A 26,439-nucleotide genomic window follows, 5' to 3' on the forward strand; every position below is an offset into this window, starting at 1 on the left:
ACAGTGCTTTGAGTTGCTGAGGTCAGCAGCTACCGAGGTGGAAAGGAGAGGCGTGCATTCTAGAAGATGGTTGGAGGGCAACAGGGTTGTGACAAAATCTGGGCCCGTGAGGGAAGGAAAGAGGAGCAAAAGGAGGCCTGCAGCATGTGGACAACGTCCCTGAATGTACAAGACTCTTAACTTTGAAGCTGACTGAAAATAATAATAATAATAATAATAATAATAATAATAATAATAATAATAATAATAATAGCAAATTTTATTTATACCCTGCCCTTCCCGGTTCAAAAACTGGGCTCAGGGTGGCTAACAACAAATTTAAAACACTTTAAAACACTTAATTATAAAAGCAGCATAAAATACAGTATAAAAACATGAATAACAATAAAATTCAAAAATCAATTAGATAATCCCCAGGGCTAGCTGGCTGAATTGGTCCTACTTGGGCCAGCGAGGAGGCCAGGGGAGAATTAGCTGTGGGTGATCTTCATAAAAGGGGAGGGGGAGGGAAGAGAAGAGAAGGGAAATAAAAGAGCTAGCAGCGCCCTTTTGCACATTTTCCTTGAAAGGATGAAAGTTGAGAATTTCAGAATGGCTAGACCTCTCTGAACCTCCTAGTCAGTTATTCAGACTTAAGATTTCGAATGAAGCTGTAGGAGCCACTGCAGATAATCCTCTGGGGCCCTTCTTCACGTGCCCCCTCCACGAGAGGTCTGGAGGGTGGCAACATGAGACCAGGCCTTTTCTGCAGTGGCTCCCCTTTTGTGGCATGCTCTCCCCGGGAAGGCTTGCCTGGCTTCTCCATTACTTATCTTTAGATGCCAGGCGAAAATGTTTCTCTGTAACCAGGCTTTTGGCTGATAAACATTCTATGGCCTTTTAAATGTGTTTCTGGGAAGGTTTGTTTGTTGTTTGTTTTATTACATATCATGTGTTTTGATTTTGTATTTTTATGTTGTGAACTGCCCTGTGATCTACAGATGAAGGGTGGTATACAAATTTAATATATTATCATTACTACTACTACTACTACTGTTATTTCTGTTATTATTATCATCATCCAAAGTGATATTTCTCATTTTTAACAAAACTTGAGTTAAAAGCCATTTGCTTCTGCACTAATACTGATCAAATGGGAATAGGAAGCACTTATTTCCTGTCATTTAGAAAGGGTAAAAACATTTTACATTGTTATTTCTTCTTGTTGTTCTGCCTCACAGTAACTCAGAGAGGGATGTTTTTTTGCTTGTTTTTATCTTACAGTTGGGAAATTGAGATTTTGAGATGGTGGCTTGGCCTGTCCACTCTGGGAATTGATGTATGGGCTTGGGTTTCAACTTTCATCTCTAGTGTTAAAAGCCAGACTGGGGGTGGAGGGGGGGCTGGTTTGTACTCACTGCTTTTGTGCCTTACCTCTGTGCTTAATTCTTGCCTTTGATTCTTTCCAGGTTTGGAAAAACCCCTGGCCTTCCTGGTCCTGCCGTCTGCTGAGTTTGCCCTAGCGCCAGCCCGTTGTCATGTCGAAGCTAAAGTGCTCAGAGTCGGTCAGAGTGGTGGTGCGATGCCGGCCGATGAACAGCAAAGAGAAAGTAGCCTCCTACGAGCAAGTGGTCCAGGTGGACGTCAAGTTGGGGCAGGTGTCAGTGAAGAACCCCAAGGGGACTTCTCACGAGCTGCCAAAGACTTTCACCTTTGATGCCGTTTACGACTGGAATTCCAAGCAGTTTGAGCTCTACGATGAGACCTTCCGGCCCCTGGTGGACTCGGTCCTGCAGGGCTTCAACGGGACCATCTTTGCCTACGGGCAAACCGGCACGGGGAAGACCTACACGATGGAAGGTGTGCGTGGTGACCCCGAGAAAAGGGGCGTCATCCCCAATTCCTTCGACCACATCTTCACGCACATCTCCCGGTCTCAGAACCAGCAGTACCTGGTGAGGGCTTCTTACCTGGAGATCTACCAGGAGGAAATCCGGGACTTGTTGTCAAAGGATCAGTCCAAGAGGCTGGAGCTGAAGGAGCGGCCAGACACGGGCGTGTACGTGAAGGACTTGTCGTCCTTCGTCACAAAAAGCGTCAAGGAAATAGAGCACGTCATGAACGTGGGGAACCAGAACCGCTCGGTCGGGGCCACCAACATGAATGAGCACAGCTCCCGTTCGCACGCCATCTTTGTGATCACCATCGAGTGCAGCGAAGTGGGGCTCGATGGGGAGAACCACATACGCGTCGGGAAGCTCAACCTTGTGGACCTTGCTGGCAGCGAGCGCCAGTCTAAGACTGGAGCCCAGGGGGAGAGGTTGAAAGAAGCGACAAAGATCAACCTCTCTCTCTCTGCCTTGGGCAACGTCATATCTGCCCTGGTGGACGGCAAAAGCACTCACATTCCCTATCGGGATTCCAAGCTCACCAGGCTGCTCCAGGATTCGTTAGGGGGCAATGCCAAGACCGTGATGGTGGCCAACATCGGCCCCGCCTCGTACAACGTCGACGAGACCCTGACGACGCTGCGGTATGCCAACCGGGCCAAGAACATCAAGAACAAGCCGAGAGTGAACGAAGACCCCAAGGATGCGCTGCTGCGGGAATTCCAGGAGGAGATCGCGAGGCTCAAGGCGCAGCTAGAAAAGCGGTCCGTTGTCAAGAGGAAGAAGAAAGACAGGAGGAGAGACGGAAGCTTCAGCGCCGGCGGGGAGGACGAGGACGAGGAGGAAGATGGCGAAGAAGGGGAGGAGGAAGGAGGAGGTAACAAAGGTGACTACTGGAAAGAGCAGCAGGAGAAGCTGGAGATCGAGAAGAAGGCTATCCTAGAGGACCACAGTTTGGTGGCCGAGGACAAGATGAGGCTGCTGAAGGAGAAGGAGAAGAAGATGGAAGACCTGAAGCGAGAGAAGGAGGCAGCTGAAAGGCTGGGCGCCAAAATCAAGGTAGGAGGCTCTTTGCTGAGTTCTGTGGATTCAGAAAAGTGGCCTTGGAGGAACCTCTCTGGGGGAGGTTCAGTGTTGAAGACTAAAAACAAAAGCATAGGGATGGGGAATTGTTCCTGAAACGCTTCTCTGATGTTCAGAGTGGTTCTGAGATTCTGAATTCAAAGGTTTTCCTTTCCAAATTATTCACAGCTAGAGAACTGCAGCCAGCAGTTGGAGAGGTGTAGGTGATTTAAGACCTGGTTTGGACAATCAAATTCTGGCTTCAGAGGCAAGGACGGATGCATGAGATCTGTGCACTCACAGACTGCCTCTTCGTGCAAGCAGGGAAGCAAGCCAAGACCTTGCAGGTAGCCATAGTTTTCTGTTGTGTGCTAAGCGCGGAGCGATGGACAGTGGCTTCCAGGCATTGGCAGGCCAGCTTTATTTTATTTATTTCATAAAATTTATAAAACACTGTAAAAAAACTGTCAAACAACCTTGCAGTTGTTTGATTTATCCTATCTTATCCTGGCCAGTTGAGAAGCTATTGCCCATAGCTTCCTAGTCCAGTTCACACGTAATAGAAAGCTATAGTTTATTGTGACTTCCTGGCTTGTTTCCTTGCTTTCATGAAGGGAAGAGTGAAGGGGTGGCATGCATGTGAAGAGCTAGTGCACATTTAATCAAGTGTTGCCCACAGCTGCCAATGAACCGTCTTCATCCTTCCTCTGTCAGCTGCTCGTAGAGTCGAGGATGGCCAACTCACCTTAATGAGCCAAAGGTGAAACAGCTTCCCATCTTGGTAAGTTTTCACAAGATCTGAAGGCTGGTCAAAAATCAGTGTTTTCTTCTAACTGTGATTAGTAAAAGAAATGCTTGATGGGGGAAAATAGGAGTGGGACTTGAGCAGGCATTCTCAACCCAACCCAATTCATTTCCTTTCATTATTTATTTGCATTTTTATGAATCTGAATGAACATGTAACAATCAACTGAGACCTGAAAACAGTGATAATGTAAAGCAAAGCAAGCCAATGACCAAATCTTCCACCGAGATGTGAGGAAGGTGTGGAAAGAATAAGAAAAAAATATGCAGGGACATGGGTCGCAAGCGGTTGCCATGTGATTCAAATGAAGACCCAGAGACACAGCAGGTTTTTATACACCGAGACCTATGCAGATGCCATGAATAGTGCCATGCAAAGTCATATTTGGCAGGTTCAGATGGGAACGATTATTCATATATGTCATGAAACCCCACCAAACAGCTAGAAAGCCACCTTGAGTCCCTGTCAGGGGAAAAGGCGGGATATAAATAAGTATGATGATGTTGATATAATCGAGACTGATCCCTCTTAATTTCTCAATGATCTGTTGGTGTGAAAGGACCGTAAAAAGTCACTCTGAGAGGAGAACCCCAAATTTATGAGTGTACTAGAAAAAGCCATCTTGTCTTCTGATTTGCATAAGGCAGGCATGGCCAAATTTGGCCCACCAGCTGTTTTGGGACTACAACTCCCATCATCCCTAGCTAACAGGACCAGTGGTCAGGGATGATGGGAATTGTAGTCCCAAAACAGCTGGAGGGCCAAGTTTGGCTGTGCCTGGCATAGGGGATGTCCTCCATCTTCACCCAAAGTGTAGAGTCATTATAATGGACTGAGGGTATCAGCTGCCTTGGATGACAAGGCATGCAAGCATGGGAAATGTATGGGGAAAGCACATCTTAAGATTCTAGGCTCACTCCCTGGTATCTCCAGGGTTGGGGCAGTTCTCCTCTGCTGGAGTCCTTTGAGAGATGCTGTGAGGCCGAACAACTGCTTCTGGGCAGCACGAACCAAAAGCCAAACTTTGGTCTAAGGAGGCACAGTTTATGAGACAACTGTGTGAGATCTTTACCCATTTTATTTTATTTTAAAGAAAGCAGTAATTGTGAGGCTCTGCAAGATGCTGATTTTGGTTATTGGAACCCTCCACCCCTCCCATTCTGCTTTTCAGGCAATGGAAAGCAAGCTCCTTGTTGGAGGGAAAAATATTGTGGATCACACAAACGAGCAGCAAAAAATCCTGGAGCAGAAGCGGCAGGAGATTGCTGAGCAGGTGAGAGGGAGAGGGAGAAGTGCCTGCGTTGAGATGGGTTGCAGGGGTCCCAGAGTGTGCAGAACGGGGGGTGGGGTGGGGAGCCTGTGGCTGGACTGCAACTCCCATCATTCCTTCCTACTGGCCCTGCTTGCTGGGGCTGATGAAAGCTGGAGTCCCGCAATATTTGGAGGACTGAACATTCTCCACTGCCCTGCGTTGTGGCCCTGGGAAGCTCACAGCACGTTTTTCCATTCCACCGTGGGTCAAGGATGTCTATAACATTTGGGCAGAACGCACTGGGAACATTTCCTGGGCAGGCATCTTTGGAATCCAGTCAGCAGCAGTGCGAATTTAATAAGAGCATTGCTGGATCTTTTATTTATTTATTAGATTTATATACCAGTTTGGATCAGAATAGTAGTTGGTCTAATCCAGCATCCTGCTGCCCACAGTGGAAAACGTCATGCATCTAGAAAGCATGACGGCAAATTCCCCCCTCTTCCACTCAAGCTCTGCAACAATTGGTATTCAAAGGTATACAATTGGTATTCAAAGGTATATGGAAGTTCTGTTTAGCACGGCTAATGCTGCTGTTTTGAAAGTCCTTTCCGTTTCAATGATGAGTGTGCCAGGGATGTTCTCAGCGGCTTTTGCTCTTACTGTTTCCTTTTTAATTTTTTTTAAAAAATGATAGTTATTACTTTTTTAACATTTCTAACACAACACTACAAACAAAATAAGAAAAAAGAAAAAAAACAATGCAAATACAATACAAAAACGGTACATGGACTAACAAAACAAACAAAAACAAGCAAAAACAATTTAAAAACACCTCAAACATTTTCAATATCTTATATTTCATTCACTTATTTCCAGCGACCTCCTCCCACCTCCCTTTTTGTACAGTGGTACCCCGCAAGACGAATGCCTCGCTAAACGAAAAACCCGCAAGACGAAAGGGTTTTCCGATTTTTAGAGGCTTCGCAAGACGAATTTCCCTATGGGCTTGCTTCGCAAGACAAAAGCCCATAGGGAAATCTCCTGGGACAGCGGGGAAACGCAGCGCACCTTCTCCTCTGTTCCCAGACCTGTCCTGAAGGCTTGTGGTGGGAGGTCCGGGAACGGAGGAGAAGGCGCGCAGCCTTCCCGGGGCTTGCGGTGGGAGGAGGGTTTTTCCTCCCCACCGCCAACATTCAGAACAGAGCGCCCCTCGCGCGGGGCAGACATTCGCAGCGGATAGCACGTGCGGGGCAGCAGGCTGCTATCCGCAGCTTGCAGAGCCCTGCGGGGAAGTCCTGCAGGGCTCCCCAAGCTGCAGATGTCTGCTAAAGAGCGCCCCTCGTGCGGGGCAGCAGGCTGCTATCCGCAGCTTGGAGAGCCCTGCGGGGAACTCCTTCTTCCCCCGCCAGCCTTCAGAAAAGGTCTGGGGACAGACTGTCCCCGGACCTGGTCTGAAGGCGGTTTCCCTAGGAACGCATTAATTGATTTTCAGTGCATTCCTATGGGAAACCGTGCTTCGCAAGACGAAAAACTCGCAAGAAGAAAAAACTTGCGGAACGAATTAATTTCGTCTTGCGAGGCACCACTGTATTCCACTTCTACTATTTGTTTCAGCAATTCCTTTCCATCTTACTCTGCTTTCTGTTCTATATTTATCTTAACACATTCTTGCCATACTTTTCCTTTAATTTTCTCTTAATCTATTTATACTTAATTCCTTATGACATTTCTGCTAAAGCCATATAATTTCATTCCAACATTTTTCTAACATTCCTTAATTTTACAGTATTTCTGTAAATAGTCTTTAAACTTTTTCCAATCTTCTTCCACCGACTCTTCACCCTGGTCTCAGATCTTGCCAGTCATTTCCGCCAATTCCATATAGTCCATGAACTTCATCTGCCATTGTCCAACGCTTCAGTGTTTTCAAAAAGCAACCATTCTCTCAACCAGCAAAAAGCAGATGGTTCACAGCAAAGTTTCAAGGTCTTTTTTAATACATGAGGTTCATGAACTTAATTGCTTGAAAACTTTGAGAACAGCTGAAAGGTAGTAAAATGCAAACACTGCAAGATCTTCAAGAAGCTGCATGAGAAAAGCTATTTTACTGAACTTTGCTTACGTTCTTCGTTGACTCTTCCCCTTTTCCATCCTCTGGCCGAAAGGAAGCCCATCTTTTGAAATCCAAGACTTTTGCTCTTTCCTTTAAGGTGTGAGAACTTAGAACAGGGGTCAGCAACCTTTTTCAGCCTTTTCCCACCATCCCTCAGACCATGTGGTGGGCTGGAATATATTTTGGAAAATAATATGAACGAATTCCTATGCCCCACAAATAACCCAGAGATGCATTTTAAATAAAAGCACACATTCTACTCATGTAAAAACACACTGATTCCCGGACCGTCCACAGGCCGGGTTGAGAAGGTGATTGGGCTGGCTCTGGCCCCTGGGTCTTAGGTTGCCTACCCCTGACTTAGAATGTAGGGGTGGGATTTGACTCAGTTGATACACAAGCAGAACGCCCCTCTCTCTGCCCCACATGTCCCCTGAATCTGCTTTGGTGTTTGGTGGAAAACCCAAAACAGATTTAGGGGGAGGAGAGAAGGGAAATCCTATTATGCAAGTGGACCTCATTCTGCTCACAGATCCACCTCTTACTGCCACATTGAAATCCACTCTGTGGCTGCAGTCCAGTGCACAGGTACTTGGAAACGAGCCCATTGAATCTAGTGGTGCATAGTAAACATGGTTTGGGGTCAGTCTGCAAGTCTGTTCCGAGGTCACCAGTAAGCCTTTCAGCAATTCCAGACGAAGTTCAGGCTTCTTGAGCCTCACAATATTCCCCCTTAAAATTATTTGGAACAAAGTGAACTTTCAGAATAAAACCCTTCAAAAATGCACAGCATTGATTGGTAACGCCTTGTGTAAATTCTCTCACCCCCTGCGAATGATTAGCATGTACCCTGACAGCGCTGAGCTCCAAGCCAAAAAAAAAAGTCATCTTTGTTGTCTCCTGCAGAAACGACGAGAGCGAGAAATCCAACAGCAGATGGAGAGTCGGGATGAGGAGACCTTGGAGCTGAAGGAGACCTACAGCTCCCTGCAGCAGGAAGTGGATATCAAGACTAAAAAACTGAAAAAGGTGAGTGGCCTCCCTGGAGGTGGGCAGGCAGGTATGTACAGGTACTGTATGTGAGCTCTGGAAATTAGCATGGATGTGGCCAAATCCAGAATTGGGCTTCCCATCTTCAAGAAACTAAGATGTGACAGTTTTCTCTGCACTTTTAGGGCAGATAATAGTTAATTGTTTCAAAGGAGTCAGAGTGGATCAAACCCCCTGAATTCCCCCCCACCCAAACCAGGCACAACTTGCATCTCCCCTTGAAAAATAAGGCCCAGCGGTTCCCTTTGGCCTTGGGGGAGATGCAAAGCTTTTTGACAGATGCATGTTAAAATTCAGAGTTTTTGGCTGGAAAATTCTCCACTTGCATGACCTGGTAAGCTGTTGTAATTTTACAGGTTCTAACTAGTCCTATGAGCCATAATTATTATACGTAAACGGTTGTGATGCTATGTAGTTGTGTACTACCTTGATTTTTTAAATTCTGCAATAGAATTAATATTTTGCTAGGTTGGTTTCAGACAGGGCTGGGGAACCTTGGGCCTGAAATCCAACTGTGGCCCTCCAGACTTCGCTACCAACCTCTTGGGGCAGCCCCCAGACCACAGCCTTCGCTGACCCTGCTTGGATTCTTGAGTGTTTTAGCCAAACTGAAATGTGTCCTCTGATAATACCTCCTGCTTGTCTGAATGGAGGGCAGAGAGGGTTGTTTGAGTGCTTGCAGAAACTAGCCTACTGTACAAAGGTGACATTTGCATTTGTTGCTCCACCCACTTTACCTCTGGCCCCGCCCTCCACTGGTACGTGGCCCTCGCAAGCTTGCCCTGAAGGGAAGACGGCCCCTTGGGCTGAAAAGTCTTCCCCACCCCCAGTTTCAGAGATTCACTTTTCACCAATATTTCTGCATGCCTAATTCCTAAGGAAAAACTCTTATCTCCTGGTCTGCCCTGCAGAGGACCTTAAGGTCCATGAATAACCATAGTTTAGAGGTCCTGGGCCCTAAGGAAGTCAGACTATCTTCCACCAGGGCCAGGGCCTTCTCACTGGTGGCTCCGACCTGGTGGAATGCTCTGTTCCATGAGACCAGGGCCCTGCAGGATTTAACCTCCTTCCACAATGCCTATAAGACAGAGCTATTCCGCCTGGCCTTTATTTTGAATTCAGCCTGATCTTTTATTTACCTTCTCTTCCCTTCCCATCCCCTTTTATGAAGATCACCTGCTCTGAGATCCCACAGCTAATTCTCCCCTCGCTGGCCCAAGTAGGACCAATTCAGCCAGCTAGCCCTGGGGATTATCTAACTGATTTTTGAATTTTATTGTTATTCATGTTTTTATACTGTATTTTATGCTGCTTTTATAATTAAGCGTTTTAAAGTGTTTTAAATTTGTTGTTAGCCACCCTGAGCCCGGACTGAGCAGCCTCCGCCCTTTATTTTTAATCAAAACTTGAGCTTACGGTATACCATTGTGGGGCACAATCCACCAAGAGGTTTCCCTGCACAAACCCTTTTGAAGTAACCGGGAGCAGTGCAAGAACTGGGGCGCTTGCTCATGAGGCAGAGGCTTGGTGGTTTGTGCTGTAGCCCATGACTCTGGCTCTCTCTTTCAGCTCTTTTCCAAGCTGCAAGCCGTGAAGGCTGAAATCCATGACCTTCAAGAGGAGCACATCAAAGAACGCCAGGAGCTGGAGCAAACCCAGAATGAACTCACACGGGAGCTGAAGCTCAAGTAGGTTTTTCAGCCAGCTGTCCGTTGCTCTCGAGGGCTTGGGAATGGCCTGCAGAGCAAGCTGTCTGCTGGCCAGGAATGAAAAGCGAATATTTCACTTTTACTGAGGCTGCTTGGAGCGTGCTTGCAACATTACCTTTGTTGATCTCCACAGGCACCTGATTATCGAGAACTTTATTCCCTTGGAAGAGAAAAACAAGATCATGAACAGGTCGTTCTTCGATGAGGAGGAGGACCAGTGGAAACTGCACCCCATCACCCGCTTGGAGTGAGTTGGCGGCCCCCTTGAGCTGGGCTGTAGGGTTTGGGGAAAGGGGGACACACCCTCCATTATCTCTTTAGATTTTCAGTTCATCCGGCCCGTTCCCTGCAGCTCTGGACTTGAAATCCAAGCTTAGCTCCATTTTTCTCAGTTGGTGGCTCACCCAAGGGCAGCGGACTTTCTGCTCCCCTCCTTCTTTTCCTGCCCCAACAATCACAACGCCACCATTCTGCAGCTCAGGTCGATTGAGGCAGGACTCTGGTGGCAGCAGCTCTGGTTCTGATCCTGCAAGGTGGTCGCTGCAGCCTTGGATGTTATATGGGAGACGCTGTGATGTAAATGCCGTTACTTGAACGCTGCAGATGCAACATGGAGTTCTGTCCCCAGCTGCCTAAAAGCGGGAATTTAGCTCAGAGCTTGCTAATGTATTTTTTCTATTTAGACAAATATTTGTGTACTGCTGCGTCAAAGCAGTTTACAGAAATCAAAAGATAAAATAAAAAACATAAAAAGTTAAAAAGCAGACATCAATTAACCATTGTGGAAGCTCATATTTTTGCCTACATAAGGCAACAGAACAGAAATGTTTGCAGCAGGCATTTAAAAGTTAGCACAGAAGGTGTCTGCTGAATCTCTAGTGGCAATGAGTTCCAAAGGACTTGTAGGATGACCAATGGCACTATTGCAGATCTCAGTGACTGAGCAGGGAAAGAAGGGCTCAGGTGATCCCTGAGGCCCCTGGACCTAAGTTGAAAATGAATACAAGGACCTTGATCCTCAGCAATTAGTTCTGAGAGGCATTTTGCCTCTGAAAGTCTCTTTTACCCTTCATGGATTTCTGTATCGCCAGAATCCTCTGCAAGTGCAACTTGCAAAGGGTCAGGAGGAGGAAACCATTGGATTGCCCAGTGCTGCCTCTTAAGGCAGCAAAATACCGTGTGCTGGACCTAGTACAGTAACGGCATTGCATTGCACATTGATGTTCATCCTCCCAGCTGGGATGTTAATCCACATGCTGCAAGATAAAATCAAGGCAGGGCCCAAGGTATGGCAGCTGAGGACAGATGGAAAGGAGCAGGCTGAGAAGTGTGGCTTGTGGGGAGTGAAGAATGAAGTCGCATCTGGCGGCATATCTCATCCTGGAGATTTCCAAATTTCTACACAAAGCTTTCCCCGCATGGTGTTTGTAATGAACAAAGAATATATTAATCGAGAGATCTCTTGCTGGGCCCGTTCCTTTCAAGTATAAAGTGTCTCCAGGATCAGCGTCGGGAAACTGCTGACACAGCTTTGCTATATAAAGCCTCCGTTAGCAAATTTAGATCTGCTGACCGACAAGGAAAGCAAAATCTTCCCTCCCGTCTTTTGCACAGGGTACACCTCATAGGAAAAGCCAGCCGGGTAGATGGCTAGGGGACAGCTCTGCCATTGCCAGGTTGAGGGAGACACGCGGCAATACCGGTTTGTGTGTCAATGTCCGGCTGGAGGACATGCCCGTGCTTGCACAAACATAACTGCCAGCGAAAACATAGGCGCACTTGGATTCCTGCTTCTTTTTCATGGGGATAAGCATTCATATAATAAGGGCAGAATTGTTGTTTAGTCGTTTAGTCGTGTCCGACTCTTCGTGACCCCCTGGACCAGAGCACGCCAGGCCCTCCTGTCTTCCACTGCCTCCCGCAGTTTGGGCAAACTCATGCTGGCAGCTTCAAGGACACTGTCCAACCATATCGCGCTCTGTCGTCCCCTTCTCCTTGTGCCCTCCATCTTTCCCAACATCAGGGTCTTTTCCAGTGAGTCTTCTCTGCTCATGAGGTGGCCAAAGTCTTGGAGCCTCAGCTTCAGGATCTGTCCTTCCAGTGAGCACTCAGGGCTGATTTCCTTCAGAATGGAGAGGTTTGATCTCCTTGCAGTCCATGGGACTCTCAAGAGTTTCCTCCAGCACCAGAATTCAAAAGCATCAATTCTTCGGCAATCAGCCTTCTTTATGGTCCAGCTCTCACTTCCATACATCTGGACCATAAAGAATAGTTATATTTTAAACAGACTAGTTGTGTTTGTGGTGGAGGATTGCAGTAGCTAAACAGCATTGAGGAACATAGGACATGTATATGGAGCTGGACCATTGGTCCATCTGTTTCAGTACTGTCTACACTGGCTGGCAGCAACTCTGCAGGGACATTCCCAAACCCAAATGGAGATGTTGCCAGGGACTGAACTTGGAACCTTCTGTATGCCAAGCAGGTAATAATAATAATAATAATAATAATAATAATAATAATAATAATAATAATAATAATAATTTATTATTATTTATACCCCAGCCACTCTGGGCGGCTTCCAACTGAACACTAAAATACAATAACCTATTAAACACTAAAAGCTTCCCTAAACAGGGCTGCCTTCACATGTCTTCTAAAAGTCTGGTAGTTTTCTCTTTGACATCTGGTGGGAGGGCGTTCCACAGGGCGGGTGCCACTACCAAGAAGGCCCTCTGCCTGGTTCCCTGTAACTTGGCTTCTGGAAGCGAGGGACCTGCCAGAAGGCCCTCGGAGCTGGACCTCAGTGTCCGGGTAGAACGATGGGGGTGAAGACGCTCCTTCAGGTATACTGGACCGAAGCCGTTTAGGGCTTTAAAGGTCAGCAGCAACACTTTGAATTGTGCTCGGAAACGTACTGGGAGCCAATAATAATAATAATAATAAAAGTCATACCTTGGTTGTCAAGCGGTATCCGTTCCGGCAGTCCGACTTCCAAAAACATTCGACAACCAAGGCGCAGCTTCCCATTGGCTGCAGGAGCTTCCTGCACTCAATCGGAAGCTGCGTCAGACGTTCGGGTTCCAAAGAACATTCACAAACCGGAACACTCACTTCTGGATTTGTGGCGTTTGGGAGCCAAAACGTCTGAGTTGCAAAGCGTTTGAGATCTAAGGTACGATTGTAATAATTTTTATTTATATCCCACCCATCTGGCTGTGTTTCCCCAGCCACTCTGGGTGACTTACAGAATTCATAAAAACAAAACAAAACGTCAAACGTTAAAAGCCAGGTCCTCTACAACTGAGCAGATTAGGCCCTTCCCATAATAATCCTTGTGGGAAAAGTTGTTCTGATATTTAAAGTGTGCATTTGAATGAAAGAGAGGCAATCCCTCCTGACGGAAGCGCTTACATTGTTGTTTTTTCAAACGACTACAGCTCAGGCGTGGTCTCAGAGAGAACTCTGGCTATGGAAGTTTTCAAACCAGTGGCAGCATCCACACAGCTGTCTGTTCCTACTCCTGCAGTTCCCAATTAAATTGTGGGATAGGCGCTCCTCTTCTCCCCGGACCATCTCCCTTTCCCTTGTTCTCATGGTAGCTCTTAGTGACCAAGACTGGCCTGAAAGTTTTCTGATGGTGCTGGCCCTGGGCTTGTCAAGCAGCTGCCGTCATGTAGCCTGGCAGCCAGGAGTGGCGCAGTAGCAGCTAGGACTCTCCCTCCTTGGAGGTTGGGTGGCCATCTGCCACGGATGCTTTAGCTGAGATTCCTGCATTGCAGGGGGTTGGTCTGGATGACCCTCGGGGTCCCTTCCAAGATTTTCCTGACGCAGCAATTGCAGGCTGGTTGGAGAGACTCAGTGGGTCCGAAGTTGGGCCGCTTGTGGAGGGAAGGGGGCTGGCTCCTGCAGTGGGCTTGATGTCCTTTTCCCTCGCCAGGAATCAACAGATGATGAAGAGGCCGGTGTCAGCTGTGGGATACAAGAGGCCGCTGAGCCAGCATGCTAAGATGTCCATGATGGTTCGCCCAGAAGCCCGGTACAGGGTAAGCTCACGCTCAGATCTGCATAAAATCATGAATGGTGTGGAGGGTTCCTCGTCGGAGAAGCTCGCCATCTCCCCAAATACAAAAGACCTGAGATTGGACCCTGCTAATTTCAGGCCAATTAGTCTCCTAAGCGTTATCAGTAAACTACAGTGGTGCCCCGCAAGACGAATGCCTCGCAAGACGGAAAACTCGCTAGATGAAAGAGTTTTCCGTTTTGGAGGTGCTTCACAAAATGAATTTCCTATGGGCTTGCTTCGCAAGACGAAAATGTATTGCGTGTTCCTGCTGGGTTCCCCCCCCCTTTTCTAAGCCGCTAAGCCGCTTATCAGCTGATCTGATCAGCAGATAAGCCGCTAATAGCGCTAATCCGCTAATCCGTCAATGGGCTTGCTTCGCAAGACGAAAAAACCGCTAGACGAAGAGAATCACAGAACGGATTCTTTTCGTCTTGCGAGGCACCACTGTACGTGTTGCCCACTTATGTGATAAACTTGAGGATTGGATGCAGCGAGAACACGTCCTTACAGAAGCGCAAGCTGCTTTTAGGGCAAATCGGTCAACTTTAGACCAAGGCCTAGTACTCCAACATCTTGTGGAAAAATATACCTCAGGAAAAGGAGGATCCCTCTACGGAGCTTTCATAGATTTTAAATCTGCCTTCGATTTAGTATCATGAGATAGGCTTTGGGGAAAACTAAGCGCCTCAAGCATAGACAGACATCTACTGTGTCTTATCTGCAGTTTATACGAAAACACTCGGGTCCGGGTTAGGTGTGACCGGCAGGGCCATTTATCCAAGGAAATCCAAACCTCCCATGGTGTTAAACAAGGCTGCGTCCTTGCGCCTACTTTATTCAACTTCTACATTAACTCCTTAGCAGGAAACATGGAGAAAGAAAATGCCCACCCCCCTAAATTGGCTGGTACATTTGATAATTTTTTTAACTGCTGCTATATCTGAATTGTCTCTGTTGTGCCCGATTGCAATTTGGTGTATTCCTGTTGTGTTTTGTGATTTTCCTGATGTTGTGGGTAACCCGAAGCTGGTCTGTGACTGTAATAATAAAATTCAAAGACCTGAGGTGCTAAAAGGTTTGGGCAGGAGGTTTACACCATGCAAAAAGAAGCACTTCGAAGTAAAAGTCGCCTTTCGCTCTCTGTGTTGCAATGGCCGGGGGCTGGGAGGGTGGCTGCTTGTGCCACACAGGTGCATAGCTTTTGTCTTCGGGAAGAACGCCATGTCCGCACCCATAACCAGAGGTGCATCTCAGCATTGTGCCCAGGGTTGAAGGCTTCGCTGAGGCACCGATTGCTACTTTTCATCAAAAAACTCCATGTTAGTCATGCTGTTTGTTTGGGTTCCTGATGCAGCATGGCAATTCACAACAGGCCTCTATGTCAGGGGTGGGGAAGCCATTATTTCCCTTCCACAGGAAACATTTTCGTCTGTAAATTTTTAACTCTTGCAGTATTTGGTTGTCCTCCAGTAGGAGAGCCAGGCTCTCTTTAAAAAATATTATTTATCTTATTTATCACAAAGTATAAGGACAGGTGCCAAATAAAATAAAACTAAATTAGAAGGGGATATCTCAGACTAAACATACAGGAACACATTTCTGCTCCAAAACTCCAAAAACAAATATAAAAAATATATAAAAATAATACCAGAAGATTCCAAGTAACACAAATATTAATTCTGGCAGCAGTTAAGTGATGTTACATTAATTCCCTGTCCTCTGTTAGTACAGTTTACATAACATATCTAAATAGTAAAATTGGAGGAGCCCATGGGTAAAGTATACAGGCCCGCAGGTGGTGCTGTGGGTTAAACCACAGAGCCTAGGACTTGCTGATCAGAAGGTTGGCGGTTCAAATCCCTGCAATGGGGTGAGCTCCCGTTGCTCGGTCCCAGCTCCTGCCAACCTAGCAGTTTGAAAGCATGTCAAAGTGCAAGTAGATAAACAGGTACCGCTCCTGCGGGAAGATAAACGACATTTCCATGCACTGCTCTGGTTCGCCAGAAGCGGTTTAGTCATGCTGGCCACATGACCCAAAAGCTGTACGCCGGCTCCCTCGGCCAATAAAGCGAGATGAGCGCCGCAACCCCAGAGTCATCTGCGACTGGATCTAATGGTCAGGGGTCCCTTTACCTTTACCTTATGGGTAAAGTATAGCCCAGGCTATCGACCAGTGGGTCAACTCAGCCCCCTGCTAACCGTCTCCGTGTTGTGATGCTGTGGAAGAAATCCCCACCTCAAGTTAACAAAGAGACACTCAGACCCAGCTTCCTGCAATACCTGCCATCCAACTCTCTGCATAGCAAAACATGTTTCCTAAAGCAAAGCCCTCTGCTTGGCTGAGGACTTAAAACAAAAGGGACCTGGCCTCTTGTTCTCTGCAAAATGCCCAGCATACTGATGGCCTCCTATAAATAAGTAATACAGCCTTACTGAGCAGGAAGAGCATGGGTCGGGGCCAGGGGGACCAGGAAGCCAGAAAAAGGGGGCAAGCTGTCAAATTATCGCTGAAATGAAGGCGCCTATTGGAAAATGCAGGATGCCAAACACATTTCAGTGTGTCGTCTTTAGCAGAGAGATTTCTATTCCACTTATAGTGAGGAGGGGTCATTTTGAAGTCAAAATGCTGTGGACAGCTTGAGCTTTCTAACAAATATCTCCACACTCTTTTAAAAGTATAATCCACTTGAGTTCTTGTGACTGTCCTTTCGTTACCTCCAATTGGGGGAACCTTCGCCCGATTTCTGCTGCAAAACAGGCACATTTGAGCAATAAAGTTGTCTGCCGGCTTGTGGGCCTAGGTGCCTGTCTGAACTCTCCTGGTTCTGATCCCTCAGGCAGAAAACATTGTATTGCTGGAACTGGATATGCCTAGCCGGACGACCCGGGACTACGAGGGCCCAGCCATTGCCCCCAAAGTACAAGCAGCTCTTGAGGCTGCTTTGCAAGAAGAAGATGAGATACAAGTGGACGCTTCCACATTTGAGAGTACATCCAACAAGAAGTCAAAATCCAGGTGAGCTCTGGTCGTTGGAAGTAGAGCAGACACACACACACACAATTCCGGAAGCCCATATCCTGGGTAGTCAAGTTCAGGCTGAATTTGTTAGCACCAAACCACTTAAATTGAGGGGGTGGTTTCTGCACATTAAGCAGTATTTGGTAGAGGTGAAGGGTTTTCTAAAATGTTTGAGAAAATGGGAGAGGCTTGGTATGCCCCTGCCCCCTTTTCTAGAAGCAGCCATAGAAGGAAAAGTATTTGCAAGAACTGCTTGACTGTCAGCCAGAAACCTGGTTGTTTTCTTAAAACAGTGGATCCCAAAGTGGGCAGTGGGATTACTTGGGAGACGCTAAGAGGCAAGGGGTGGAAGGGGTTGGTGGTGGTGTAAATGACAATCAGACTTTGAAAAGTTGGTATGACAATATCAAGCTCATCACTTTTGTTGAATTAATGGAACTAAATGGTTTTCATTTGATTTTGAATAAATGTGCAGCAAATTGGTTACTACTTTGAACTTTATTGTGCTGCTATCCTCCTTGGTGGGTTGTGAAAACTTCTGTTCCGAATGCTGCTTTTTTGTAGGGTGGGGGACACAGGGGGTGAGTTTATGGAACCAAGGGGGAGGTGGCCCAATTTTGGGGAGGAACAGCCTGGCCATCCCAAAGCAACATAGTCGGTAAGGTTTGATAGTAATAAGCCGATTCTAAAGCAGATTGTCCCACGAGAAGCCAATAATTCATCATTCAGCTCTACGAAATGGCTTTCCCTTTGTTTATCCCCGACAAGTTTCATTCGTCACACATTCTTCGGGTTCTTCTGTTTTCCAGGCCTAAAACGGGAAGGAAATCGGGTGGCTCTTCGTCCAGTCCATCTGGGTCTCAGCTCTACCCTCAGTCTCGTGGGCTGGTCCCCAAGTAAAACCAGTTCCCTGCTAAGGTGTGGCTGTGCAGCAGCTTTGCCTTCCAAGAGCTCAGGCAAGCAAAGGACCTTCGGAGGGACTCTGTGGCCAGGCTCCAAAGCGATTCCCTTCGAGACGAAGCGATGGCCCCCTCCGCAGCTGAACTATTGTTGTTTTTTGTCCAGCCAGGCGTGTTCCAGGTGGGCTTCCGTCCTCCACGATGGAGTTCCATGTCCCTCTGGCATTTGGTCTCCAAGGGGAAAGAGACTTTAGTTAGGAAATCAGAAATGCATGAGAATACATTAGTGTTAGATGCAACAAGAAGCCTGGGGGGGGGGTGTCACCTTGCCATCTCCTGCTCCTCTTCCTCTTACAGTCTTCTTGCTGCACTTGGTTTGCCTGCCCTTGGGATGGAGCCCAAAGCCATCTCAGCAGAACGAGCACTCTGGGACTTGAGGATGCTTAATAATCTAGTGAGGCTGAGAAGCGACCGCCCGTGGCAGAAGATCCATTTCCTTTCTTTCCATCGAAAGACTGGCACCATTGGAAGGTTTTTTGTTTTTTCGGGGGGGGGGCAGCAAGGGTTACAGGTGGACGTGCCTCCAACCCACAGAAGACATGAGAGTGGAATGCACCCCACAACTACTTAGACGTGTTTCCAGTTAGAAATGCAAGCCAAAGGAGGGCTTTGAAAACCTGCTCTCTCTCTCTCTCTTCTCTGGAACAGAAGCAATAGAAACTTAACAAATCCTTTGCCTGTTTACAAGGATTGGCAAGAGTTGTCCTAGGCGGAGCTCCTAGAGACTTAAGCCATGACCGGCAAGGTCCACTCTGTGCAACAGTCAGCGCTGTGTGCCAGGTGCCAGCTCCGCATTTAGCACTCTTCCTCTGCTCACCATCCATTTTCTCCCAGTGCGCTCCACCAGGCACTTCTGCATTGAGGGAATGCTGTGACACAGTTCCTTCATTGTCTTCCACTGTCCGCGTGGCCTTTGTGACTTCTGGAGGCTGGTTCTGCTTTCCGCCGCAGAGGGGTGGAAGCCGAAGCGGTTCCTTGGCCGAGCTCCCTCCTGGCTGCTGCAGAACGTTCCTTTTGTGAGCAGAGGCTTGTTTCAGACCAGAGTCTCTGCTTCTCATCTTGTCCAAAGTGGTAGGATCTTTCAAAGTGTTCTGAGCCTCGAATCTTCTGTCGGATGGGAATGGGGTTTAAGGTTTGAGTTCGAGGGGAAGGCACCACCACCCGTTCCAGTGGCGAGGCTTGTGCTAGAACAGTCCTGCTTCTTCAGAGTCTCTTCTTTCTCCTTGCCCCAGCTCCAGAGCTGCCCTGTGCAGTGTTTGGGGCGCACGTTGCTGCTGAATTGGGCCAGGTCAAAAGGCTGAAGAAGGTGCCCCCTCCGGGTATCGTTTTACGGTTCAGTTTGTACGTTTAAGATTGATGTATATTGAGAATTCAGTTGTTAATATTTTATTTTGGGGTTGCTGTTGACTGTTGTACTGTGAATATTCCCCACCCCCCACCCCACCGGCTTCCTCTCTGAATGTTTTAACGGCCCTCCTCTCCCTAGACCATGCTGTGGGTGCGAGTGTGCATGTAGGTATGTATGAGAACTTGCTTGGTTATAGGAATACTCTCAAATGCGTTTGGCCTTTGCTTTGTTGCCCTTGTCAAACATTCTCTGAGCAGTCCTCTCCAGCTGCACTGACTCCATGGTTTCTCACCCACGCGAGCAAGGACAACCCAGACAGGCCATCCTACCAGCCCAGAGCTGTTCCAACAAGCCCCACTGCTTTGGATTCTGGGCAGTACGTTTCTGGAATGAGGCCGGTTTTTCTGTTTTCAAAGTATGACTTCCATGGAGTGGAGCTGCCTGGCCCCTGGCTGTTGCATTGGCCAGAGGGAACCTGCATCGCCTCCCTTTCACGGCGAGCTTGGCCGCTCTTGACAAAAAGCCTCTTTTCTTTGGCTCTTGTGGTATCAAAGTGCTCCCATCCCCATCCGGTTCAGTTCCGTTGTTTTGATCCCCTCTGCTTTGTTATTTAAGAAAAGGATTGTACAGCTTAGATAGTGAGGTGTGCTGGTTGTGAATCCAAAGAATTGTTTAGGCAAAGGTACAGCATCTGTGGGATCTGCCATTGTATTGGGCTTCTGTTGGGAAACGTCCGGGGGGAGAACCAGAGGGGGAATATCCTAGGGGATGCTTTGCGTGTATGAATCGGGTAAGCAGGCCAGTGCCTAAAAGATTTCTCCAGGCTAGCTTGGAGAAAGCCCTGGGTTAAGGATACAAGAGAGAGGAATGAGAAGCAGGAGCAGATAGACCCCTCAGTGCTTTCTTTATAATGTGATTCATAACTCCTCTCCCCTCTTTCCTGACAAGGGGCTCTTCTCTTAAAACTGACAGAATTATCCTGATACAGCTGATCTGCCTGTCTGAGGTCCAGCGTGAAAGAGAAACCCATTAAGGCCTAGGAAATGACGAGTGCAACCATGGGAGCTAGCTTGCAATGTCTTTGTCTTTCCTTTGATCTGCATAATTGGATTAGCTTTTTCTCTCCCAAACATAATTCAGCAAAAGTAGCTCTTGAGGTCCAGGGCCCAAACCTTGAGGTCCACGACCATTGAAGCAGTTTCTTTAAAAGCTTTATGTGAAAATCTTGGGACGCTGCTCAGAATTGTGCCAACCTTTCAGCTGGTAGGTGCACCCTATGTGTCGCGGCCATCGCCAACGTGGTGCCCTTGAGGTTTGGACTACAACTCCCACCAGGCCCCACCAGAACTTGTGAGGGGCACCAGGTTGGCAAAGACTTTTCTTGGGAGAGTCCCTTCTGTTATCTGTAGACCTGGTCACAAGATGTTCAGAAAACCACTTTAAATAAATCTCTCTGCAAATTTGTTTCTGCTTTTTGTGGCATTAGGCAATGTAACTGAGGTTGAAAAAATAAACCACAAATCTCATGAGTGCTGTTCTCGCACAGCCGACACACCAGAAAAGCTAATGCAAGAGCCATCCATGATCCTAGGACTGTGTCACACTGGTCAGCTGGGTGGGTGCTCAGCACCTTTGTACTGTGTGTTGGTGGCTCAGCCCTGAAAGGATGGGGTGTTGATTTAAATCTGTCCTTGTTTGACCCCGCAGATCCAATCCACTGGGTAGGACTCCAGTGAGGCTGAAATGAATGAGAGCAGCACAGCGGTGCAAAGCCATTTATTTCAGTGGGTCTCACACAGGGACCGTACCCAGTGGAATGAACGTGAACTGGCGCAACTGTCTTCTGAGAAACTTCCCAAACCTTTGGAAATAGCTCGTACATAGTTCCTTTTCTGTCCATAGATCTTACAGCTTGTATCTGTTATCATCTCTCTTGTCTAGGAATGTAAAAGTGCTCCTAAAGATGTGTAATAAATAAATAAAAATTCAATTGGATTTATTGTATGTAAAATAATAATAATAAAGCCTCTTCCTTCCCCTCCTCATTGTTTTTAGTTACATTTTTTCATATGCTGTTTCACATTCACAGGTTTTCTTTTGGAAAAGGTGTTCATACATTGATGGGAAACATGAGTCTTAGAATTTTATTAGATTTCTAAACTCATCCCATATTTTAAGCCCTAGATCCCAGTAGAGTTCCTGCTGTTCCCTTTTGCCACCAGACCTTTTAACCAGTATGACCTGGTCAAAATCATGTATCTGAATCTTTCCCCACCCACCTATACTTCCTCATTTCCCACCTGTTATTGAGGCCATTATTTCAGAAGGAGCAGGAACTGGTAGTTTTCAACCTCACCCTGTCCTTCCTCCAAGCTTGCTGTTTGAGGTAGGTGGGCACAAGGAAAGAGGCAGTGCTCTGCCATTTAATCCCAGTTCCTGAACGTGTGTGTGTGTCTGTTTGTGTGTGTTAGGTGGTCAAAGTGTCAGAAACATTACCTGGTTCCCACAACCTCTTTCACTGGGCGTATATAAGTAGAGGCTACCTGCCAGGCGTGCTAGACCTCTTTGAAGCATTCTGCAATGCAGGTATTAATACTATGCAGCTCGAAACAATAGGATGAATAAAAACTGACTCCTCTCGGAATAAAAATTATCCTGACCGAAAAGTATGGTTCCAAAAAATGAAACTTTACTAACAGAACTTTCTTCAAAAGAGACTTACAACAAGAATGAAACATCCAAACAGTTGCATAAAAGCATGTGCTTCTCATGTGCTTTTCTTTCCCACTTTCTAACACTGCTTGGGAGCCGTGGCAGACATAATGTCCTCTATTTTGCATGAGGGTGACAGGAGTTCTCCTGCTCATCATGGCATTGCTGCTTCCTGGCTCTGGGGTAGGTCAGAGAAGAGGAAAGAGTGAGTGACCTTGCAAGATTACCTTTTCTCTAAACTGAAAAGACCTGGAGATTACAACCTTTCTCCATAGGGGAGGTGTTCCATCCCATGGATCATTTCAGTTGCTCTTTCCTGAACTTTTTCCCAACCCTGCAACATCCTTTCTGAGGTCAGGCCACCAGAACTGTGCATGGCATTATTCCAAACACAACTTCACCATAGATAGGAAAAATTCTCCAAAAACCTCACCTTCAACTCTGAGCCTGGCTCTGGCTGAGGAGTTATTATTATTATTAATGTTTTAAAGGAGAGGGTGGGAGGTGCTTCAGAGAGCAATTTACTAACCCACTTCCTGCAGTGCCTAAAATTTCTCTCCACCCCAAACAAAAACGTCATTTTTGCGTGGTAATAGCACAAATTTTATGGCCTACTCACATCTGGGTCTGTGGTGGTTGAGCTTGCTTCTGCAATGTGGGGGGGGGAGGATGACACAGCTGCCCTTGACTACTGGCCCCTGCGCACGCACCCCCCCCAAAATGCTGGAATCTCAGCTAAAGCTTCTATGACAGACAGCCGCCCAATAGGACAGGAATTAGTCTGTCTTGTCACTCATGAGCTTGCTGCACTTAAGTTTTTCTATACAACAGCAACTGAACAGGAACTTCATGAACTTAAGAATAAGTTGCCTACACATCAGCAAAAGACCAGGGCACTTTGCATAGATACCTGATCATCAGCAAACGTAACAAAGGCAAAGCCTCCGAAGGGTTATTCAACGAAGACATCAATGACTTCTCCAAACCAGCAAATAAACTCACAGATATCATCTGCCTTCATGTCTTCGGTGCAGTCCAGCACACCTTCCTCGGATTTGAAAATTCCTCTGAAGTTGGCTGGTGCCAATGCAGAACAAAAGAATATTATTATTTATTGAATATTTTATATTAATTTTTTTAAAAGCAATTTAAAATAAGCAGTACCCTCTTGCTAGGCAGCAGCAGTCCTTATGAAGCCTGTCAGGCCCCGCCCTGGGCCAGGTGGAGGTGGAGAGAGGCAGGAGCAGGGCCCTCAGACTCTCAGCAGGGTGGTCCTTGCTGGAAAGCAGCAGCAGCAGTCCTTAGATTTTAATTAATACAAATGTTTTTGTCTAGCTGTTTTAATAACCAACACACTGCATGCAGAGTTGTGTACACACATATCTGCTCTCTTGCACAGAAGCCCTTCTGCTATGAACACTTCACACATTTCCGTGTGCCTGTGCAGTAAAGCCACCGGGAACAGAACTTATGTCAAGCTTAGAAGACACTCCTTTTTTGAGAAATGGAGAGAAAAAGAACAACCATCTCTGGATTCATCTGTGCTTCTGAGCAAACACTGTGAGAGATTAACATGACACTTCGGCTTAAATCGCAAGGAAACTTCCTTGAGGTTCTATTTCAGAAGTTGGGATCAAATGTGGCGCTCCAAGCCTCGCTACCATGACTTTCATCTGTGCTTCGTAGTCGGCAAATCTCACCAGACCGATCCGCTTCGACTGGCTGGTGAAGCAATATCTCTAAGAAACCACAACAAACAGCAGTTACATTTTGATGCTTTGGCCAGTCATGGCTCATGGAAGGGTAGTTACGCCAGATATCTGGACTCTGAGAACTGCTCCAAATCTGCTGAAGAACTCCTCCAGTTCGCGCTCGGACATTTCCCATGCGAGCCCATAAACCACCAGGTCAGCGGTACCAAGACATTCTTGTTTCACATCCATTTCCTCTATCTTCCAATTCTTGCCTAAAGATAGATGTGTCCGTCAAACACAGTCAGCTCTTTTAAAAATAGCTAAACAAATATTCTCATTAGTTGCACTGAAAAATTTGAGTGAAGCAGATCATTCTAGAGCTACATGAAACTCAATCCTAGGTTACTCATTGGGTTTAAGTTTTTCACTCTGAAGTACCACTGTGTTCAAATGGGGCCAATTCCTTAATAACTATTTAGGATTGCAGCCTTGAGGTGTATTTGCTTTGTTTGTTTGTTTGTTTGTTTGTTTGTTTACCAATTGCTCCCACTTGCATTTGGGGGGAAGTTTTATTTGAATCCTTTTCATCTTTAAAACTACTGTTAGGCGTGTCCCATATATTTAAAAGACGAAAAGAAACCGTGTAATTTAGTTGATCAATGAGGGGGTCTAAAAATAAAAGATGCCCAATTGCCTAACAATTTGAGCAACTTATACGGCTTTGGAAGTCTAGGACAAACTAAAAGAAAATCGGTTATCCATATATAGGTTTTCATAGTCAAAGAGCCCATAATTCTTTTTTTAAAAAAGGCAATTACAGCACATAAAAGCAAGGACTGAGCCATTTCAGAGCACACGGGAAACTCAAGCTTCCCCGGCAATACACAGCACAGAGAATACTTGCATCACCTCTGGGATGATCACAGAATCAGAGTTGGAAGGGACCTCTGAGGGTCATCTAGTCCAACCCCCCTGCAATAAAGGAACCTCAACTCAAGCAGCCGCGATAGATGGCCACGCAGCTCTCTTCCATAGGAGAGCATAAAGCAGCCAGTTAAATCATCTTCCTTCCATTTACCCCTATTAGGACACAAAAGCAATAGCCTCACGTCTGGGAAAGGCAAGGCAAGGCAGAAAAGAGGTACGGTTTGGCTTTAAGGGCATAGCAATCTGCTCTTTTACTCTTGAGCAAGAATTTCATGTCTGAGAGGCAGCTAGGCAGCATCTTACCCACCTTAACATGCGCAACACATGCACAGAAGTGGGGGCAGGGCAAGATCCCCCCCCACTACTCTGAAGTAAATAACCCAGTTGGTGTTTTTTGCAGCGTCTGAGGAGCTTTGCAGTTTGTTGGGCAATTGGCTGTGGCTGCAGGGGGAGGGGGAGAGAGCTGAGGCAGAGATGGTTTTGCAGAGATTGTAACTGTTTTGCACGGCGACATCTCTGCAAAACCGATCCTTGCCTCGGCTCTCCAGTGGAAAACCATTACAATCTCTGCAAACATTTCATTTTTCCTCCCAATTTTTTAAATCAATTTTCCAAATTTATAACAAACATAAAAGAAAAGCATCACAATATAAAAAGACAAACGAACAAACATATATCCTATGTTAAAATTCCAACTTAATTATCATTACTGGATGACTTCCTCGACTCCCCTAGCTGAGTTTCCATATAACTCATTGTAGCAGTTTTCCAATATCCCTGCGAACTTTTCAAACGATTTCTCGGCGCACCCCCAGTCACACCCGTGCCCAACATACACGCATGCACGCTCCCAAATGATAAGCTTTGCAGGCTTCACAGACTTCATATACAGTAATAAGTTGGTCTGCATACAGTGCAAATGATTCTAAGAACCTGGGGGTGCAGAAAGGCCGCCCCTGGACCGGGAGGCTGCATAAGGACTTAGGAAAAGCTTGGCTACTGGATGAGGCCAAGTGAGGCCCCTTCCTCCTATCCTCGCAGGAAGGAGCCCCCCAGAGATGCCCTTATCCGCAAGCAGGATTCGAACGCAGGACCAGCCGCCCTCTCCCTTCCCTGGTTCCCAGCAAGGGGGAGTCCGACGCGTTGGCTGCCTGCGATGCTACTTATCTCTCCCCCCCATTTCTTTGTTTATTGCATTTATTACCCCACCTTCCCCCCCCCAATGATCTCCAGGTGGCGCACCTGGTTCTCTCCCTCCTCCACGTGTCATCCCAGCAACCGCCTTGCGAGGTAGGTTAGGACGAGAGGCAGTGAAGGGCCCCCGGCCGAGGGGGGATTCGAACCCAGGTCCTTAGCCCGACACTCTAACCATTATACCACGCTGCCGCCCCTCCGTGACGTGTGGGCCGGCCCTCATAACGGGGTCAGGGTTAGGGCTCCCTCGTCTCTTCCCTCCCGCCTCTCAACGGGCCAACGCGGGAGCTGGGCGCGTTAACGTGTTCGCGCGTTCCCACGAGGGCTGAACGCGCGAGTGCCCGGATGTCTCGGCCTCTTCCCGGCCTCCCCCTCCCCGCTTGGCGCCGCCGCCCATCATGCACCGCGGCAGCGTCGCCAGCGCCGGAGCGGAAGCCCCCTCCTCTTCTGGGCGGGAGAGGGCTCCTTCTCCCCGCCGCGGCGCCTTCTGGGATTTGTAGCCCGACGCCCTTGCCGCGCGTGCCCGCCTCCGCCCCGGTCCGCTCGCCAAGACTACATCTCCCGTCGGCCCGCGCGGCTTGTTTCCTTCAAACAGCAGGAGCGAGCCCTCTCCCTCCCTCGCCTCCTGACAGGGCTCCTGACAGGATTGTCCCTCGCC

General features: G+C 47.3%; 1 protein-coding gene and 1 long non-coding RNA gene across 2 annotated transcripts in view; one reads left to right on the forward strand and one right to left on the reverse strand.

The window, feature by feature from the left end:
* KIF3B (kinesin family member 3B) overlaps positions 1-21,299 on the forward strand; it is a 28,946-nt gene extending 7,647 nt beyond the window's left edge. Inside the window, exons 2-9 of the mRNA XM_082225980.1 lie at positions 1,449-2,927; positions 4,907-5,008; positions 8,010-8,132; positions 9,723-9,841; positions 9,996-10,109; positions 13,803-13,908; positions 16,766-16,944; positions 17,757-21,299. Coding sequence (XP_082082106.1) covers positions 1,518-2,927; positions 4,907-5,008; positions 8,010-8,132; positions 9,723-9,841; positions 9,996-10,109; positions 13,803-13,908; positions 16,766-16,944; positions 17,757-17,847 — 2,244 coding nt within the window. The 5' untranslated portion in view covers positions 1,449-1,517 and the 3' untranslated portion in view covers positions 17,848-21,299. The remainder of the gene's footprint in view (positions 1-1,448; positions 2,928-4,906; positions 5,009-8,009; positions 8,133-9,722; positions 9,842-9,995; positions 10,110-13,802; positions 13,909-16,765; positions 16,945-17,756) is intronic.
* A 622-nt stretch (positions 21,300-21,921) lies between these two features.
* LOC309534354 lies at positions 21,922-26,433 on the reverse strand. The gene is made up of 5 exons (XR_014220607.1): positions 25,830-26,433; positions 23,778-23,932; positions 23,131-23,703; positions 22,877-23,043; positions 21,922-22,144 (listed from the first exon to the last, which is right to left on the reverse strand). It is a non-coding gene; the product is annotated as an uncharacterized lncRNA (long non-coding RNA).
* Positions 26,434-26,439: the final 6 nt, after the last annotated feature.

Source organism: Podarcis vaucheri, assembly GCF_965113315.1.
Source record: "Podarcis vaucheri genome assembly, chromosome: 6".
In the NCBI taxonomy this organism is placed as follows: domain Eukaryota; kingdom Metazoa; phylum Chordata; class Lepidosauria; order Squamata; family Lacertidae; genus Podarcis; species Podarcis vaucheri.